We start from the raw sequence: 19,511 nt of genomic DNA, 5'->3' as shown, positions 1-19,511 counted from the left end.
AAACTAGTTGATAAGTCGATATTATACTATATATTTTACCATATTCTTAGTATTAATTTATTGGTTATTTTGGTAGAATTTTGATACTTTGTTATGTATTTTTAATGTAGGACATTCAACTTCCTCTGGAGCAAAAAGTAACCAAACGGATGAATTTTGGAGTAATTTCAATTGGAGGATGTTCGTGAGTCTTTCAAGATGTTTTTCTACCAAGCCGTTTGACCGTGGCGATGAAATTAAGGCCCAACGTGCAGCTTTCACAGATTGATGTTTCTGGACGTTTTGGGTATTTTGAAGTCAAGATGACATATTTTGGGGAAGATTCCTTAAGGATTTGTAGGGGACGTCTCCAGCTTTAAAAAGAGATATTTTGGGACCAAATCGGAGTCGGTCAAAAGACTAATTTTCTGAGAACTCCAAATTCTAGTTCAAATAGGAAACCTTTTATTTTCTGTTTTATCATTTAATTATGTTTCCTAGTTTTATTCTAAGACTTTTTCAAGGTAGGGTTTTATTTTGTATTAGTATAAATAAGATATTTAGCCATTAGGTTAGGGGGGAATGCACACATTACTTTGGAGAATTGCTTTTGACAATTCAAGTTTATTTTCAAGATATTTTCTATCCATATTTTTACTAATATTTTGTTTTATGGTTGTTCGTAACTAGTTTCGTTTGTTAGGGCGATGCCTTGAGTCTTAGCATGAATATGTAGTTTTTATTTAATTGCTTATGATATTATTCATGCATGCTTTGAATTATTAATTATTGTGCTTTAAACTGTCTCTATATCGTAATGCTTAGCTACCATTAGGATGTTTAGATAAGTAATCGGATGCAATTCGGTCAGAATACCACCGGGAATTGATTATTGCTTCTTGTGATTAATAGTTGTAATTTCATCTAGGATAAATACCACGTCTTAAGGGTTGCATGGTTTTTCAAAGGGTTTTCACAAAGCATAATGAGTCATGCATGTTTATATTTGATTTGAATACCACGGACAGATTGCATGTTTGATATATGTTTTAGCTTGAATACCATGAGTAGAATATGCATTAGGAAAACCTAACATTCAAAGTTGCATGGGTAATTCATAAGTAATTGGTAAATCTACATCGGATTGTTAAGGAGACGGCGAAACCTTAGGCTTTTACAATTTGGTTTTCAAAACATTTTCCTTTGTTTTCTTTACTTTGCTAATTTCTTTATTCATTTTAATTAAATTCGTTTTTATTATTTTTAAATTCAGAACCAACCTCTTCCAATCGTCTTCAAATAATTAATTAAGATTTGATGTTTACATAAATTATTCATTCAATCCTTACGGAAAACTATTTTGCATTTGATAATTACATAAATTATTCATTCAATCCTTACGGAAAACTACTTTGCTTGAGCTGCTATACTACGATAACCTTCTATTCTTACAAGTATTTTTAAGTGTTTTTATCCCTACTTTTACAGATGGTAAAATCCCTATCATTAGTCCCTCTCCTTCCTATAGTAAACACGGTCTTCTTCCTCGTCGTCCTTTGCCATGCCAAACGTATTCTTCACAGCCTTGGCAGTAGTCTGTGCCATGTTCTTCGCTTTCTCTCCTGTCTGCTGAAGGAACCCCTCCGACTTCTCCTTGGCGGCCCCAGCAGTGTCTTAGGCCTTTTGGCCCACCTCTGAGGCCTTCTCCTTGGTCACCTCCTTGCTCTGCCGTACCTTTGCCTTTGTAACTTCTCCCTTCTCTTGACCCTTGTCTCTAGTTGTTTTAGTTGCACCCCCTTGGCTGCCTGGGCCGTCTCGTGGGTATTGTCCTTCACTTCCTGGCCCTTCTGCCCAATTGTGTACATCACCTGGTTCGTCTTTTCCTAAATATTAAAAGAACGAACGTATATCAGTATCATTCAAAATGGATCAATATTATGTCAAAATCAGTTTTGATGATAATAATATGAATAAGATTATCGACGACGTATCAATAATTTTTACAACATAAGTAAAAAAGTGAAATGTGACACAATCGACACATTTTAAGGAGACCGACTTTGACTTTTCTATTAAGTTTCTCTCACTGCTACAGCGTGTACAAAAATTAAAAAATACTCAGGTTCGATGTGCTAATTGCTGGAGTACCAAAACCAATATATGTTATTTCAAACGTGGCTAAACTATCATGTCAGTGCATACATTGTGAAAGAGTATGTGTATATATATACCTGAGCTTGGCCCTTGGCTTCACCAGCTCTGTATGTCTGTCTGTGGGACGCCATTTTTGCTTTCAACACCGAGTGATATACGTAAATTCTCCGAGTAAAAACTGTAAGATTGCTCTTCTTCTTGTTCAAGTTGGTTAGGCTGGGAAAGGAATAGTGCATCCCTATATACTTTTTCAAGTATGCAGACCGAAAACGACACGCTTCTTGCTTTATAAGGCAGGCACTGACAGCAGTGTGTAATATCGATGACTCCATAACTTAGCCTACAACTTATTGACACGTGTTGATCCCCTTCAGACAGATACTACTGTTTACTTAAAACTTATATGGAAGTTGGCATGACTCTTTGTGCAAGAATACATTGTTATGAGCTTTCTTCTATACAACAACGGATTATTAAATTAAAATGTAACGTTACGGTAAAGTTCGTTACATAAGTTGTTTTTAATTTAAATATTGCCTGCGCTCAATTTATCATGTGTGACACGTTACAGCAAGATATTGTGTGCAATCAAAACATATAACAGTACCAGTATTGTATCCTTGTAATTGCATGTATAATAAGAAACACGAGTGATGAACTTGAATAATAACTTCATTGAGTAGGAATGAACACAATATAGATTGGCACCAAAGCAAACACATATACGGGGGGAGACTGTTGCTTCTATTTCTTTCTCTAATCTAAAAGCATACTTGGACGTTACAAATCATGATTAAAGTGATATGCGTGTATTGTCAGGGCCAGATCAGCCTCCGCAATTCAACAAATTTGGGTTCGTGTTTGATGACGTTTTTGGTTTTCTACTTTTAGTTGTTTGATAAAAGTAGCTAAGCCACCAACTGCTCCATTTGCATGAACTTCCAAAACCCTAGACCTCAATCCTAATTACCTTTCTAGAGACATATAATAGTGCCCAATGATGTAGCTAGGAATTATTCAGTGGGTGGGCTAAGCTAAAATTATTACCATAAAATCAAATTTTCAATTTTTTGTTGTCTACATAAAGTTATATAATAGTAAACTTGAAAGTAACAATTGAAGCAAGGAATTTATACTATGTTTTCTAAGCTTCTAGCCTCAAAACTTTCAGCTGAATAAAATAAGGAACCATTTGTAATATGAAAGTTTTAACTTAATTATTACTTTTAAATTATAATATTGGTTAAAGTGATGAGTTTATTTAACATTTATTAGCTCTTATTTACCTCAAAAACAGCCTTAAGATTCAAAATTTTCATTCCCTAAGTGGAATATGACAATTAAAAATTATAAAATAGCCAAAAGATTAATAAAAAAATAAGCTTAAAGAACCAAAACTCTCGCTATGCTATAGCCTAGGAGAGCCTTGTAATTGGCTCCGCCATTATTGATAGTGGCTTAGTTAGAAATAAACTCTTTATTAAAAAAATTAGTGTGACACGCACATGGTAGTGTAATGATATTATTTTATATGTTATCATATAAAATAATTATACATAGAAAAAAAATAATTATATAATTAATATTTTATAAACTTAAAATGTACGTTAACAAATAAATACACATATTATACTACGAGTGAATTAATAACACCGATCGAGTTACCGTGCAAATGTCACACTAAATAATCTATGCGAAGAAGGGAAAGAAAAAAGAAGCAAGGCCCTTTGAAAGTCCTGTGCAGCCAAGTATATGCCGCGGACTAATTTATTATATAAGTACATATAATTAAGCATATGCGGTCAAGTAACAACCTCTCAGCTGATTGGCCTAAAAAAAGTCAAGAATTAGGAGGCGACTTATGGCCGCTGCTCTTCCTTTTTCTCCTCCTATATATAGCAAATAATTGAGCAAATTGTATTCATTGCAAGCCTTCTCTCAAACTTTTCTTCAACTACTTCATTAGATAAGAAAATTAAAAGAAAAGAAAATGGTGGTTGAGATCACTTCCTTGGCGTTGGTAAATAACACATTGATGAAGGTGGCTATGTTTGTGGTAGTTCAAGCTTTGGTTTATCTCATCCTTTCCAGTTCATCCAGACTCTTCTCCAAGAACAAATTGAGGTCATTCAACAGCTTTCAGCCCCTTCGTTCTGCTAGCATTAACCGGATTCTGGCTTTCATCTCCGACTTGCCAACAGGCAGTACTGCTGCTGATCAGCCATCACCACGTACATGATAATATTCAGTTCATTCTTTAATGTTACACATATAAGCTGTTGTAATATTCCACATGTAGCTCTGTAGTATATGGTCTTCTTTTGTTGGGTAATATCTGAAGTATCGTTATATATATGTTACCGTAATCCGGTGGAATTAATTCATAAGTCCAAAAAATCAACTAGCTATAGGTTTTCAAAAGGGAAATGGAGAGTTACACATATAAGCTGTTGTAATATTCCACATGTAGCTCGCATCGCATATATATAGTTATGTACATGTATAATTTGAATGATAAGAGATCCTAAAAAAGCTCCGTATATGCAAGTTTATTTTATGCTACCATTCTCAACCCTGAATAAAAAAGGAAAGAGAGTGCATTACGATAACCGGCACTCCGTTCTTCATGTCGAATGCCAATCATATGAATCCTAAGAGACCCTGAAAAGAACAAATTATTGATGAATGCTTGAAAAGAGGGCAAGAGTGAGCAGTGATTTCAAAGCCAACTCTTGATTGTGATCTAATTAAACTTGATAGAGTAATTAAAGTAGTTATCTTCATTCGATTTTGTTTATCCATCGGTACACAGCTGATTAAAGTTTCCCCATCAGTTCCGGTTACTTTAAAAGTACATCAAAACCCCATCATCTTTTCTTATTAGCCTTCTGGACCACTGTGTAGGTTAAATTAACTTAAAAATTTGTGACATGAACCATATATCATAGACAAAAGATTGAACTACAAGCCCAAACGCCATTAAGCCCCAAAAATAATAAGTTAATTTGGGGGTGTTTTGGGCAATTGGTGGCTCCCTTGCTTAATGCTTTGGTAAATCTCACTTCATAGAACAACACCAAAACATTATAACAAACTAATTATTTAAACTAGGTTCTTTATATAACTATATATTTACACGAATGGAATGTGGAAACAAATTGGTTGCGAACTCGTCGTTATTTTCGGGAAGAATATCACTAGAGCATAATACTAAATGACAATTATTTAGTTAAGATCCTTAACTAGTGAAACTATAACCAAATAAATGTATTAAAAAAATCACCACACGTATTTCTGTCTGGATAATACTTGAGTACTCACTGGTGAGTACTTACCTTTTGATTTTGTCCAATGATATTTTGAGACATGTTTTATTGTTTTAAAAATAATAGACATGTTATTGATTGTTCTTGGACTTTAAAAAACAAAAAACATGTGGCATTTTTTTATTGAGCCAAATCAGAAAGTGAGTACCTAGGTATTATCTTTTCTGTCTTTTTTTCCCCTAAACTACGAAGGCCATCCATATTTTATAATATATATAACATAATTAAAAGTCCATTTGGGCAATTTCTTCCTAGAGTTGCTAGAGATGGAGATGAAATCGTGAAATAACCAAAACCGTGAGAAACCACAAAGCAAACCACCATATGCAGAAAGTTCGACCCTATAGAGAAAATTAAGGAAGATTAGAACTTTGTCATTGATGCGGCGAGATATGTTTTACCACTGAAATTAGAAATCCAATTTCAATTATTTTGATTTCATGAACAGATCATTCATTCATATATTAAGAAACATTGACATCCAGTGGTTATCAGTAATAAGTGATTGCTACTATGATCAATCCTTCGTCCAAAACAACTAAATTAAAACATGAAAGAACAAACTTAACAAGCACATCGATAGACCCGCAACGGACTGACGGCGGCCCTTGTTACAAGAACGTGGCATGAAATGGTCCAATTTCGATTATATTAAGTTAAAAAAATCTTATAATGGCACATCTTAAACATTGATTTAATGGATGTATGTCGTTTTCTTATCCTTCGTAAATTATGATACACAAAAGGCTACAATGTCGTATTGAAATCTCTAGCCTTCAACCCTAACTGCCAACTGGTCCTCCACCATTGGCTTAGGACCCCCAATGTGGAGATATAAAATAGTATACATTATATCTTTACATAAATAGCTACCATTAGCACAAAGAAACATGCAAAAAAGTTCAAAAAATTACTTTGTTCAATCACCTTGACTTCTTCAAATGCCGTTGTCGATCGTTTGCCGGTGTTTGTGACACCAGACATGGAACACAACAACTTTACAGGGATGCGTTTTATGTGGTATCCAAGGATAAATAAAGATTACATTATTTACAAGAGAAATGCTAGGACACTCTCTCAAAAATTCTATAAATTTTCTGTCATCTCGTATTTTTGGCACAATGATTATAATGTTGGTAAAAAAGTTGACGTTAAATTGTGAGGTGAAAGAGAGTCAATAAAGAGTCTCACTTTGAGAGAGCCTCCTTAACATTTCTCTTATTTACAATGTAGGGAAACTTCTTGGTGATCATTAAATCATGACATTTTGTTGATGACGAGAAATGATATATTAAAAAAATGTAAAAAAAATAGGATGTCGTGCATTACTTTACTAAGTTATACTGATGAATTTCACATTGTTACATTAAATTGCTTAAATGGACCAGTGATCCTTGTTAATCTAAAAAAACATTTTCATGTGCACTCGCTGCATTTCGTTAGACTATGCTTATACGATGAACTCAACGCATATATTGTCTATACATGGACACGGTGAATATCTAATGGCTTATTGGTGGAAATATCAATAACTTTTTAAGTAGAGTTGTACTTGTAAAAGTTGCTTAGGTACTTACATTAACGCTTAAAAATTGCTCATAAAAATGATTATCAATTATCGAGACTTACATTAACAACTAACAGTCATTCACGTATCGAAAAATACTTTGTACGTAACATTTCTCTTGTATCTAATTTGCTCCTAATTCATAGTTGGTTGCCTTAATGAGAGAAATAACAAATATGGAAAACCAGAAACTAACATTGGATTCGGACATTTTCATGACCACATGGTCTTTATAGGCATTCAAAATCCTATAAAACTCTAGTTCACATGAATTCCATAACCCATGAAACCACAGAGGATTGTCTCTTTCATAGGAGCCATCACCTGTCCCAGGTTGGATCCATGTCAGTGACTTGGTCATGTTGACTCAGTTTCGGCATCGACCGTGCAATTGCATCCAAATCCCCATCCCATGGACTCACCTCCACCTGACCACCACCCCCCACTCTGTTTATCGGCCAGATTGCCAGGAGGAAACTATTCAAAACGTTGCGTGCGGGAAGTGTCACCTTCCCAACGCCAATTGGGAAGAAATTTTTATGTGTCTCCTGTATATGTCTCGGTACATTAAGTATCTTGAATACAAGTAAATAAGTACTAAATAAATTATTTCAACTTGTATTATAACATTTAATATATCAGATCGTATTTTCAATATATTGAAAATCTCTCCCAAATGAAGGCAATGATCAGGAATGCTTAACTTTGAGCCACTATTATAGACAATCATAAAAAAAATACACGAGAAGAACTTACAATTATACATCGAAAACATTGTAGGGGGTAGAGTAGGGATGGTATCAAACAATAATATAGTATTATGTATTTTAATTTTCTTTTACAACAACGTGTAACTAACTTGGATATTGCTACATATGAAAATTTAGGAATACACATCTATCAATCAATAAATGAAAAATAAATCATGTATTGTATCAATTATAATCCGTTTAGCGGTTATTTCAATTTTTATAATAATTTGTTAAAAGTTCTCAACAAGGTCTACTAAAGTCAACAAACAGATACATTCTCAATATCAACGAGAAACTTTACACAAATGAACCTGATCAAAATTTTTATATAAAAATCATTTTTGGAAACAATGATATATCAATAAATGAAAACTAAATTATGGTTTAGAAACACGATATGTTAACTAAACACAAATATTACTTTTGTTCATAATATCAGTTTCATCATTTATATTCACGACTCAGGCCGTTTTAAGTAAGTAAACATATAATTGCTTTACTTTTTTTTTTTTATAGTTTTAAGATAATAAATTTACAGCAGGGTCTAATTGTCACGTCCCGGTCCGGGGCCTCACCACGTCCCGGGCTCGACTCCGTCGTAGCATGATATTGTCCGTTTTGAGCCCTGACCACGCCCCTCATGATTTTGTTTCTGGGAACTCACATGAGAACTTCCCATCACCCATCATGAGATTGCTCTCGCGCGAACTCGCTTAACTTCGGAGTTCCTACAGAACCCGAATACAGTGAGCTCCCAAAAGGCTTCGTGATAGGTAGAGATGAGAATATACATATAAGGCTTACATGATCCACTCCTCTGGACGATGTGGGATGTCACACTAATTCTATATGTGAATATTACCAATTAATTTGAATGAAAATACAATAAAATATTGTTCGAGTGTGCTTAGGTGTCAGAGGCAGTGAGGGAGAGGAAATTTTTCATTGTGACTGGAACATAGGAGGTTCATCATGTGTTTTTATATAAGTGGTGGAAAATTTTATTTTTTAAGTTATTTAACTTTTTAATACACATATCTCATCATTTGTATAATGACACATAATGTATCATCCCGTGTGCCGATCATACTAAAAAATCTCTCGCGAGGGAGAGAATTGCACACATACACACACGCTAGTATGATCAGTACAAGGAGTGATACACCTTGTATCACTATACAAATAATAAAATATATATATTAAAAAGTTAATAACTTAAAAAATAAAATTTCTCACGTAAACACGTAATGCAGCTCCCGTTCCGGTCACTATCACAAATTTATCTCACAAGTGCAAGGCGGAAGGAAGGGGAAGGCAAAATCAAAAAATGAAAATCCATTATCTTCTTTGAGGGAGAGAGATAGGGTTGGACTCTTGAAACTTGGAAGTTGAAAACTTTGTCATGCCCAAATCAAACTAAGACACCCCAAATCCGGGCCAGCTTTCACGGATTCTTCTCCACCTCAACACCTTCTTCTGCTTGTCTTTAATCTCTTGGTGAAAAAAAAAAAAAATTGCTTCAATTATTGGCAGGTGGTGGTGGATTAAAGTTTGAATATTTAAGCGTTTGAACTCAAAATCTCATCTGGGAATTGGGCAGTTTTCTATTTTCTTCCCATTGGGGTTATTGCAGTTCTTGGTAAGATTTTCTATTTCTTCCCATTAATTTTTTTTTTGTGTTTCTTTTTATTTAAATTTGGTAGTTTTTGGTTGAGAAAGTGTAATTTTTGTTGAATTCTTGAATTGGGTTTTGGAGTATGCAATTTGTAGTGTTCAATTTTCATTTCCTGAAAGTGTTTTTGTAAAAATGAGCTGAAGAATGCCATGAAAATTGAAAAGTAAAAGCAGCTTCTGGATTTTGCTTCTGAGTTTTTTCCACTTTTTGTTGCATCTTACCTGGAAATAATCACTACCAAGTACCAATCTTGTTTTCTTCCGCTTTACAATAATTTATTGTTGCAGGGATCTTCACTGTGCATTGTAGTTTTTAGGGATTCTCAAAAGCACTTGGAAGTTGTTTGATCTGATAATTTTACCTTTTTGATAAATCATGTGAAGCACAAGACTATTATATGCTTTTTTAGGCTTCATGCTGAGAAAACAAGGCAACTACTTTTACTCTCTGTGCAAATTTTCTTATTTTCCAAAGGCACGAGGGAATTGTTGTTAAGATTTTCTTCACACGCAAATTAGGCATTTTTTACTTCTTTTGATTGGTTTTGTTTCTCAAGTAAACTTCTTTTTTCTCCAATTACTTCTGTTAATAGTTTTGATAGGTTTTATTGTGAATAGGAAATACCGTTGTAACGGCAAACTGCTATGGAATCATTGCTTATAACTTCCGTTCGAGAAAGATCTTGGTGACCAATGACCGTGATAAAATTGGAACTGCTCGTATATTCTGTCATTATCTCTTGTAGAATCTAAGATAATTGGTGTAGGTTTAGGGGTGGAGTGGTAATGAATCAAGAGGTGTTCTACTAAACAAGGAATTAGATCTCATTGTTTCATTTGTTAGATTATATGATGGGATTTTGGGCTTTAAAATCCAATTTTAAAGCCTTTCTGACAATTCACAAATCTGTTCTGAAGTTTTGCAAGTAGGATATCGGATTTTAAAGCCTTTCTAACAATTCACAATTCTGTTCTGAAGTTTTGCAAGTAGGTATCGTATCCCTTTCTCACCCGTAATCCTACCTCAAACTCTTCCGAATGCACGAGTTTATGTTTTTTCACGTGCCTAAAGTTTAATTCAATGCTATTATATGGCTTTCTTGAAACTGTAGATTGGCATCTTTATTTCATGCCTTTTTCTGACAAATACCTTGCTTTCCATTACATCAACTACATGCATATCGTTGAAAGAAAATTATGCAGAACACTAAACTTCCGATGGGGGAATGACAGGGTAATTTAATTGACACTTGAGGAAAGTGACACAATTCGGGAAAAATACCATGATATTGATCCCAATCTGAGAGTACCAGCTTTGACATTTGAAGAAGAAACATGTCTCCTGGAGGTCGCTTCTGTGAAGATGTGACCGAGTCTTGTATGGCATTTGCAGATACTGATGTTGCAACTTCCACTGCTGATCTAAGGGCTTCCCCTTTCAGAAAAGCTGCTGCTGGTTTGATTGGAAATCCTGGACTGCCACCAAATAGTAATGTGCATGATCTACTCGAGTGTCCTGTTTGCATGAGTTTAATGTGTCCTACAATTCACCAGGTATGTCTTAATATTTGTTTAAATTTAAATGATCAAGAAGGATTCCATGCTTCTTTTAATAGGAATATGTCTTTTCTTTTGGTCGAAGAATAAGAAAAATCCTGCAATTGATGCTAATAGGGTTTTAAGCATCTGGTAGTTCTATAAAGTTATACAATTGAAATTTAAAGGTCTTTATGCCGCCACAACTATACACAACTCGAAAACATTCACAAAGTTGTAAATCTCAAAAAACTTGAACTCCAAAACTGGATTTCTTAAGAACTGCCTACTCATCGAATGTGAAGGATCAATTGAGAAATACTCTCATACACCATCTAGCATAATGATACACCATCCTATCTTGAACATCATTATATGGTCTTCAGATTCGATTGCATGCACATAGGTTTTAATATACATGTTCTAAGATATTATTTTTGTCGAAGTGAGAACTTATTGAAGCTTATATTGTATATTGTAGTGTCCAAATGGCCATACTCTTTGCTCGAGCTGTAAGGTCAGAGTGCACAACTGTTGCCCCACTTGTCGAAACGAACTTGGAAATATAAGGTGCTTGGCACTGGAGAAAGTAGCAGAGTCTCTGGATCTTCCTTGTAGATACCAAATTTATGGTTGCCAAGATATATTCCCATACTACAGCAAGCTAAAGCATGAGAAAATCTGTAACTATCGTCCGTACAGCTGCCCTTATGCTGGAGCTGAATGTTCTGTCACTGGAGATATCCAATTTCTTATGATGCATCTTAAAAATGATCACAAGGTCGACATGCATGACGGGAGTACTTTCAACCACAGATATGTTAAATCCAATCCCCAAGAAGTTGAAAACGCTACATGGATGTTGACAGTATGTTTCTCTCCCTCTCTCTCTACATGTATATCCTACATACACACATACAGAAATTGCATTTCTATAAACAATCTTGTCAAGGGAATTGCATCTTTTAAGTATCACGAAAAAACTTGATACAGTATTTTCTTCTCTTACCAGTCAACGTGCCTTTGTTGATTTCAGGACAACGTATTTCTTTAAAACTTTCGATTCTTTAGTAAATTTTTGTAAAGGCTGTGGGAAATTCCCTAGTCCAGCGTCTGAATCATCAAAGACCTACTGACATAGCTAAATTTGAAATTCTCCTTCTTTCTTAATCCCCGACGAAAGGACAAATTGCTGTCTTTTGCTATGACTTCTTTGTTTCTGTTATCATATCACGTATTTAATTTCTAAGTAGAAAAAGCGGTACAAATGTTGCAGTCTCATAAGTATCTTTTTGGAATGAACAATCATAAAACAAAATCGATCTTCTCATATTTGATTCTGTTCAACCTCTACCAATGTATTCATACCCATTTTTGACTTTGAATGTAGTGCAGATTTTCAACTGTTTTGGCCGTCAGTTTTGCTTGCATTTTGAGGCATTCCACATTGGAACCGCACCGGTTTACATGGCATTCCTAAGGTTCATGGGCGATGATGATGAGGCGAAGCAATTCACTTATAGTCTTGAAGTCAGTGGCAGTGGTAGAAAGCTCATGTGGCAAGGAATTCCTCGGAGTATCCGAGATAGCCACCGAAAGGTCCGTGACAGTCAAGACGGACTAATTATTCAGAGGAACTTAGCACTCTTCTTCTCGGGTGGTAGTAGGCAGGAGCTGAAGCTGAAAGTCGCCGGCCGTATATGGAAAGAACACTGAGATATAAAAACTAGAAACTTGTTCAAAGATGTTGTAACCTTTTACTGCGAAAAATAAAAAGGTTGGAAGGAATTGAGGGAGCTCTATGTAAAAGGCCGGATATTTTTTGTGCTTGATAAAATTTATTGAAGATCTCTATTGTTGAGTCTTGATGTGCATCTCCTGTGTTCTTCTGTCGGCACGTAAAACGCAAGACTTGTAACTCAAGTTGTTAAGAGCATTTATCGTTGAACTCTACATTTGGTATTCGATCTCTCTCCCCGTATTGTTTTATACACTAGGATAATGTTGTTTTTGACCATCTTGATCTTCCATACGACAACGGTGGATGATTATCAACTGTTGATGTATGTAGGAGACTAGTCGATGAATGATGATCAATTAATGTATGTGGAAGACATGGAGACTGTGATTGGCAACCAAAAACCTCGATAACAAATTGCTTTTGAACATTGGAGTGTTGGTATCTGTGATTTTGTTGATCACATTACTAAAGGAAGGATATAGTATTTGGTCGCCCACCCCATGTATGTACTTCCGAACACAAGAACTTCATCTACCCCCTCCCTCAATTAAAAACAAGGGGTATGATATTCACACACCACTTTTTACTTCTCTCACATCTTTTCAGTTTTCGGGCGTCGGATTAGATGAATTGAAGAAGATCAACGGACATAAATTAATAAGGGTGTGAGAGAAGTAAAAAGAGGTGTGTGGATAGCACACCCCAAAAACATTAGAGATTGTGAGCGTCCCACTACTAGTTACCGCCATTAGATGGAATTTGAGTGACATAGATTGTGCTTATTTACTTTTAACTAAAAGATTGTGTCATTAAGCTGGAGTGTAAGTGATAAAATGAAAAAAGTAGAAGACAATCTCACATTCGAATTGGATTAAAGTTTTATTTCCAAATGGGACTGCGAGCGTGCTACTACTAGTTACCGCTAGTAGATAGAATTTGAGTGATAGAGATTTCTCTGATTTGACTTTTAATCAAAATATTTGTCACTGAGTGAGGGTCAATCCATCAGGAAGAGATCCCATCCGAATCTCTCACATCAAGTCCTAGGAATCCTAAGATCTGGACTCTTGAAATTTGATTCAACCGTTACAATTATTACAACTTTTAAAATGATCTATTGTTTGTAGTCATTTAATCAAATTTCAAAGATCCGGATTTTCGGTGAAAGAGATGCGGATGGGATCTCTTCCCCAATCCATCATCACCAGAGCCCAAACCCTACGCCCATCCACAAAATACGGTGGTCACCTCCTTCGCTTAAACCCTAAACCCTGCGAACCTCTCTCTCTCCCCTCCAATCTCAAAATAAAAGAAAGACATGCTACTGATAGCTCGAACGCACTCTCTCTCTAAGCTCAAACCCCTCCTTTCTCTCTCCCTCCTCGCCCAATCCTTCCCAGCCCAAACCCCCTATTCAAATTTCCCTTCATTCCCAAAACCCCACCTCCAAATTCCCACAAATTCTCAATCTTTACCATTTTCCACCATTTTCTTCCACCCATTTTCTTCGTCTCAATCCTTGCCCTTTAACCGCGAAGGAAATTACGATGAAACTACCGCCGGAGCTCGCCACGTCTGCCGTGGGTGTGGAGTTCACATGCAGGATTCCGACCCCAAACACCCCGGATTCTTCCTCAAGCCCTCGAAAAAGGATCCGAGGACGTATCGGTTGGGGACCCATCTCGAGCACGTTGGTCAAGTGCCGGAATTCAATGACTCTCTCAAAAGGGGTCTCATAATCGAGCCCGAAAACTTGAGTTCTGAGGCCGATTTGGTGGGAGTCAAGGTCGAAAAGCCGGTGGTCTGCGCACGGTGTCATTCTCTGAGGCATTACGGGAAAGTGAAGGATCTGACGGTGGAGAATTTACTACCGGATTTTGACTTTGATCATACGGTTGGGAGGAAGTTAGCTTTGACGTCGGGGACCCGATCAGTGGTGCTAATGGTGGTGGATGCCGCAGACTTCGATGGATCGTTTCCTAAAAAGGTTGCCAAGTTGGTTTCGGATACAATTGAGGAGCATTTCACAGCTTGGAAACAGGGGAAATCAGGGAATGTGCCGAGAGTGGTGCTTGTGGTGACAAAGATTGATCTTTTGCCGAGTTCGTTGTCGCCCACGAGGTTAGAGCATTGGGTTAGGACAAGAGCAAGGGAGGGCGGAGCGAGTAAGATAACGAGTGTGCATTTGGTGAGTTCTGTGAGGGATTGGGGGTTGAAGAATCTTGTTGATGATGTTACTAGCTTGGCAGGGCCGAGAGGGAATGTGTGGGCAGTAGGGGCGCAGAATGCCGGGAAGAGTACACTGATAAATGCGATAGGGAAGCATGTTGGAGGGAAGATTACGCATCTGACAGAAGCGCCAGTTCCCGGAACAACATTGGGAATTGTTAGAGTGGAAGGTGTTCTTCCTGGTCATACCAAGTTGTTTGATACTCCCGGGCTTTTGAATCCTCATCAGATTACGACTAGGTTGACAAGAGAGGAACAAAGTCTTGTCAACATTAGCAAGGAGTTGAGACCGAGGACGTACAGGATCAAGGTAAGCTTACTTGAGCATCAAGTACCTTATAGTGATTTCTTGATTTCGTTACCACCAATTACAAAGGTGAAGTGGTAAAGTACCTGTTGATTTCATGTATAACTGGATATGTAGTCTTGAATTTGGAGGAATGTGCAGTTATAGCTTTTGGGTATTCGTATTTGGTTATTTAATCTTCTGAACTTTGAGTAGATCACTGTGTTAACTCACGGTAATGTGTTTCTTCCAATGCGAATAAATTTAATAACACATACCATGTTAATAGATAGAATCAAAAAGCTCAAATTTTGTTACTATTACTAAGCACCCGTTGTTTCAATTGTGTAAGCATGATCTTGCCTTATAGTATCGTTTAGCTTGTGGTTTGGTTTGTCTTTGTACACATCAACCAGCTTGAGTTCAACAACAATTGGAACTACCTCAACAATTTGATAAATATACCGATTTCTGGGCTGCATGAAAAATCCAGTAACCAATTGTGTTCAGACCCTTATTTATTGAGTTAATGTCTCACTAGAAAGTTGATTGCGTGACAGTATTGGACGCTCATGTACCATTGATAAGTACTCTCTTTTGCTACTTTTTGGGTTATGTTCAAATGCATAGTTCATTGTCGATCTTAGAATGTCTGTTGCAAATTTAGGTTCAATGTGATCTGTTAATATTTGTTCCATTTATCATAGCTAATATTTCTTGTCCTTTGGCTGTTACAGGATGGGTATTCAGTTCATATCGCTGGGCTTATGAGGCTGGATATAGAAGAATCATCCGTAGATTCTGTTTATGTTACTGTATGGGCATCTCCTTATCTTCCACTACACATGGGAAAAACCGAAAATGCATGCACAATGATAGAGGAACATTTTGGTCGTCAATTGCAGGTATTAACACTAGTTGACGAGTGATAATTCTCCAAAGTCTTGGTTTTCTATCTAATAGTCATTAGTCTTAATGTCTTATTAATTGTTCTGATGCCAAAATGTCCTCCTTGTTTTAGCCACCAATTGGAGAGAATAGAGTTAAGGAGCTTGGGCAGTGGGTGAGAAAGGAATTTCGAATCAGCGGAAACAGTTGGGATTCAAGTTCGGTGGATATTGCTGCTGCAGGTCTTGGTTGGTTTGCTGTTGGACTTAAAGGAGAGGCAGTTTTGAGTGTTTGGACGTATGATGGTATCGACATTGTTCTTCGCAATGCATTACTTCCTCACAGATCATACATTTTTGAAGAAGCTGGGTTTACCGTCTCTAAGATTGTTTCCAAGGCTGACCGAGCTTCAAATAAGCCACAACACAAAAGTGAGAAGAAGAGGAAACAAAGCGACCAGAAGGAATCTGTTCCCTGCTGATTCAAACTTATTAACTGAAGCAGATTCAAATTATTTTTACGACTGGAAGTGTTAGCTAGGAAAACAGAAAGTTCTTATGACAAAGGAAAACCGGAGTTTTGACAATTTACGATTGATGATACTACAGGTACAGGTGATGAGGAATATCCAGTAAGCAACATCAACCTTTTATAGGAATGAAAAATCTAGGCATGTTATTGAGCCCCCGACAAAGCCGTTGATACTTCCTCCGACCATGGAAGGAAGGGGTGGATGTTCCATATTGGGATGATCTTTCTGCAGTACTGATATTTAAGAACGACAGCTCAAAGGCGGGGTTTTTTACTGGCCTCCGAACTATAGGAAAAGACAGCTTGCAAAAGGGCTTTTGTGACTGTAAGTATACAAGCCTTGTGCTGAATTTCTTATTCATTATTCTTCTTTCTGTAAATTGCAAGTCTGATCAGTTTATGAGCTGTTCTGGTATGAAGTTAGTCGTGATTCTGTACTGGTTTTCATAATTATGGCAAAAGGGCCAAAATTTAATGCAATAATTCTTGTGTTCACAATAAACCATAGAACTACTGACTAATCCGCAGTGGCGGAAAGCAACCATGCCAACGCACCTTGGTGCTGATTTGATTCCCACCAATCCCCCTCCCTCCTAACAATTAACAATTTAACCCAATCGTCTGTTGAAAAAATGCAGTTTCGGGTAGGGGTGACAATTTTCCTTGCGGTTCGGGTCCAAATGTGTCGGATATGAAGAATGTAAATCGGGTACAGGGATAGGTTCGGAGAAATTTCTAGGGTTGGTGTTCGGGGCGAGGAGGGGACTCCAGCAATATGCCAAACAAAATATCATTCAAAACTCATCGTATCATGAAAACCTACAGCCTAACTCAGGCAGCCTTCTTGATTATCTACAACTTGCCCACAAGACTTATCATACCGTGTACCCATGTCATGCAAGTCCCTCTCTTCTAGCTCGGTAATGGTTTGGAACTGGAGCTATACCTCACGTACGTGGGATCATATGGTACTGCTCGGCCATTGATAAAAGGTTCACCTGCCAAACCAAACAACAAGAAACCAGACAATCACGTACGCATTCTTGTGAACTAGTTGAAAACAACGCAGATACTGATACGCAGTGTACAAAAACAAAGACGCCTTTCAAGACGCAGTTCTTGAAGAATTGGAATTTCGTAACGGAAATTCACTAAATATTATTCATAATCACTATACCTGAAAACTTGCAAGGACCAAAGATTTCTTCAGATACAAGCAACACAAGAAACTGGCTAGTTCATCAGTACTACTATGAGTAGTAGAGAACCGTTTGATTGACGGTTTGCCTCCGGAAATGAACTTGGGCAAGTACTTTATCGAGAAACATTTATTCCAAGTCACAACATATAGCCATTTTAAATATCTTTCTTTGATTCCAATTTCAAAACACAAAATCCGTTTTATTAGTTATATCTTATAACATCAATCGACTAATAGGAAAACTTTCATCTAGAGCATTCTACAGCCTCAGACTATCCCATCCAACCCAAAGAAAGAAAGAACCAAATAAAAAAATGAAAGCATCAGATTACATGAGAGCATGAACATCGTGAAGTCACACCCATCATCGAGCCGCGACCTCGTCGTCGATGTGGTCCCCAAGCACCTGACGAATAAAGTAGGAGAAAGCCTATTGGCGGAGGCTATGACTCCAGCGAGGTGATGGAGGCGGTGGAGGAGATGAGAAAGAGGAGCGAGATTGGGCCCCTGGATAGGGAAGCTGCGGAGGTGGCGGTGAAGGAGAGCAAGCGACAGAGAATTGAAGCCATTGTCCATGGGTACGATTTTGGAAACTAGCCGTACATTTCATGTTCATTTCAAAACGGCGGGGTCTTCATGCCATAACACGCCTTCATCGACAAGGTCGTGGAGCCAAGGGACTCATTCTACACGTGGGGCGAAGAAATCCACCATCTTTGAGCAGGACAAAGGGGATCCACCCATCACGTGCGTGTATAAGCCCACTTCTTGACTCTGAACTCTGAAACTATGTAGAACTATAAAAGAGACGGGTCAAAAGACCACTTCCAAAAATACCGATATTGTCCTTAAATTACTACCAGCATAATCTGTTAGGTGTGGTTTTATCACAAAATGCCTTGATATTACTAAGCCAACTTTTGCTCCAAGAGGTTGTATCTCTCCTTCTCACGTTCTCTATGCAGATGACTTATTCATTTTCTGTAGAAGTGATGGTGTCACTCTGCGTAATTTGCAAGGTTTCTTCGATAGATATAGTAGAGCCTCTGGTCAATTTATCAATAAGGCAAAAAGTACTTTCTACCATCGTAAAGCTGTGGTTGAGAGTTACTTGGGTTTCAAAGAAGGCAAAGCACCTTTTGTCTACTTAGGAGTTCCAATCTTCTGTGGCAAGCCTAAAAGGAGTTATCTTCAAGCCTTGGCAGATAAAGCTAAAGCTAAGTTAACTGGTTGGAAGGGGAAACTTTTATCTATGGCAGGAAGAGTTCAACTCACTCAATCAGTTTTTCAAAGTATGCTCTTGCATAACTTTTCTGTTTATAAATGGCCTTCTTCCTTGCTAAGGCCTCTTTCAAGATGTGCTCGCAATTTTATATGGTCTGGTGACGTAACCTCCAAGAAGTCTGTTACCGTTTCTTGGCGTCAGATATGTGCTCCGAAGAATGAAGGTGGTTTGGGTTTGCGTGATCTTGGCTCTCTTAACACTACTGCTCTCTTAAAGCTTGGATGGCTTATTATTACTACTGATTCCCCTTGGAGTATTTATCTTCGGGAACGTTTCAAGCTACATGGTCGCCTATATTCTTGTAGTTATAAGCGATCTTCTATATGGCCTGGTATTAAATCCATTCTTCATATCTTGTTTCA

The 19,511-nt window shown here is 37.1% G+C and overlaps 2 protein-coding genes and 1 long non-coding RNA gene across 5 annotated transcripts; 2 read left to right on the top strand and 1 right to left on the bottom strand.

Annotated features, from left to right (window-relative positions):
• The first annotated feature begins 9,045 nt into the window (after positions 1–9,045).
• On the top strand, positions 9,046–12,849 carry LOC103431634 (E3 ubiquitin-protein ligase SINAT2-like). 3 transcript variants are annotated; one of them, XM_029087840.2, is made up of 4 exons: positions 9,046–9,417; positions 10,686–11,006; positions 11,470–11,856; positions 12,384–12,849. In XM_029087840.2, the coding sequence occupies exons 2-4, from the start codon at positions 10,788–10,790 to the stop codon at positions 12,702–12,704; spliced, it is 927 nt and encodes a 308-aa protein (XP_028943673.1). In that variant the 5' UTR covers positions 9,046–9,417; positions 10,686–10,787; the 3' UTR covers positions 12,705–12,849. The 3 variants fall into 3 exon arrangements, with proteins under 3 accessions (XP_028943673.1, XP_070664129.1, XP_028943674.1); XM_070808028.1 differs by having other exon boundaries at positions 9,284–9,417; positions 10,071–11,006; XM_029087841.2 differs by having other exon boundaries at positions 9,314–9,417; positions 10,656–11,006.
• A 1,055-nt stretch (positions 12,850–13,904) lies between these two features.
• On the top strand, positions 13,905–17,165 carry LOC103416088 (GTP-binding protein BRASSINAZOLE INSENSITIVE PALE GREEN 2, chloroplastic-like). Its single transcript, XM_008354356.4, has 3 exons — positions 13,905–15,268; positions 15,982–16,149; positions 16,266–17,165. Exons 1-3 carry the CDS (start codon positions 14,048–14,050, stop codon positions 16,611–16,613), a joined length of 1,737 nt encoding a protein of 578 aa, XP_008352578.2. The 5' UTR covers positions 13,905–14,047; the 3' UTR covers positions 16,614–17,165.
• On the bottom strand, positions 17,105–18,518 carry LOC114819419 (uncharacterized). Its single transcript, XR_011572974.1, has 2 exons — positions 18,197–18,518; positions 17,105–17,661 (listed from the first exon to the last, which is right to left on the bottom strand). It is a non-coding gene; the product is annotated as an uncharacterized lncRNA (long non-coding RNA).
• Positions 18,519–19,511: the final 993 nt, after the last annotated feature.

Source organism: Malus domestica, chromosome 11 (assembly GCF_042453785.1).
Source record: "Malus domestica chromosome 11, GDT2T_hap1".
NCBI classification, from domain to species: Eukaryota; Viridiplantae; Streptophyta; class Magnoliopsida; order Rosales; family Rosaceae; genus Malus; species Malus domestica.
This window is presented reverse-complemented; position numbering and strand designations above follow the sequence as displayed.

Bases quoted from the DNA above. Each gene is read 5' to 3' on its own strand.
- LOC103431634 (XM_029087840.2), top strand. From the start codon at position 10,788: ATGTCTCCTGGAGGTCGCTTCTGTGAAGATGTGACCGAGTCTTGTATG. The intron at 11,007-11,469 runs GTATGTCTTAAT...TGTATATTGTAG, and splicing joins TGTGTCCTACAATTCACCAG to TGTCCAAATGGCCATACTCT. The intron at 11,857-12,383 runs GTATGTTTCTCT...AATGTAGTGCAG, and splicing joins ACGCTACATGGATGTTGACA to ATTTTCAACTGTTTTGGCCG.
- LOC103416088 (XM_008354356.4), top strand. From the start codon at position 14,048: ATGCTACTGATAGCTCGAACGCACTCTCTCTCTAAGCTCAAACCCCTC. The intron at 15,269-15,981 runs GTAAGCTTACTT...TGGCTGTTACAG, and splicing joins CGAGGACGTACAGGATCAAG to GATGGGTATTCAGTTCATAT. The intron at 16,150-16,265 runs GTATTAACACTA...TCCTTGTTTTAG, and splicing joins ATTTTGGTCGTCAATTGCAG to CCACCAATTGGAGAGAATAG.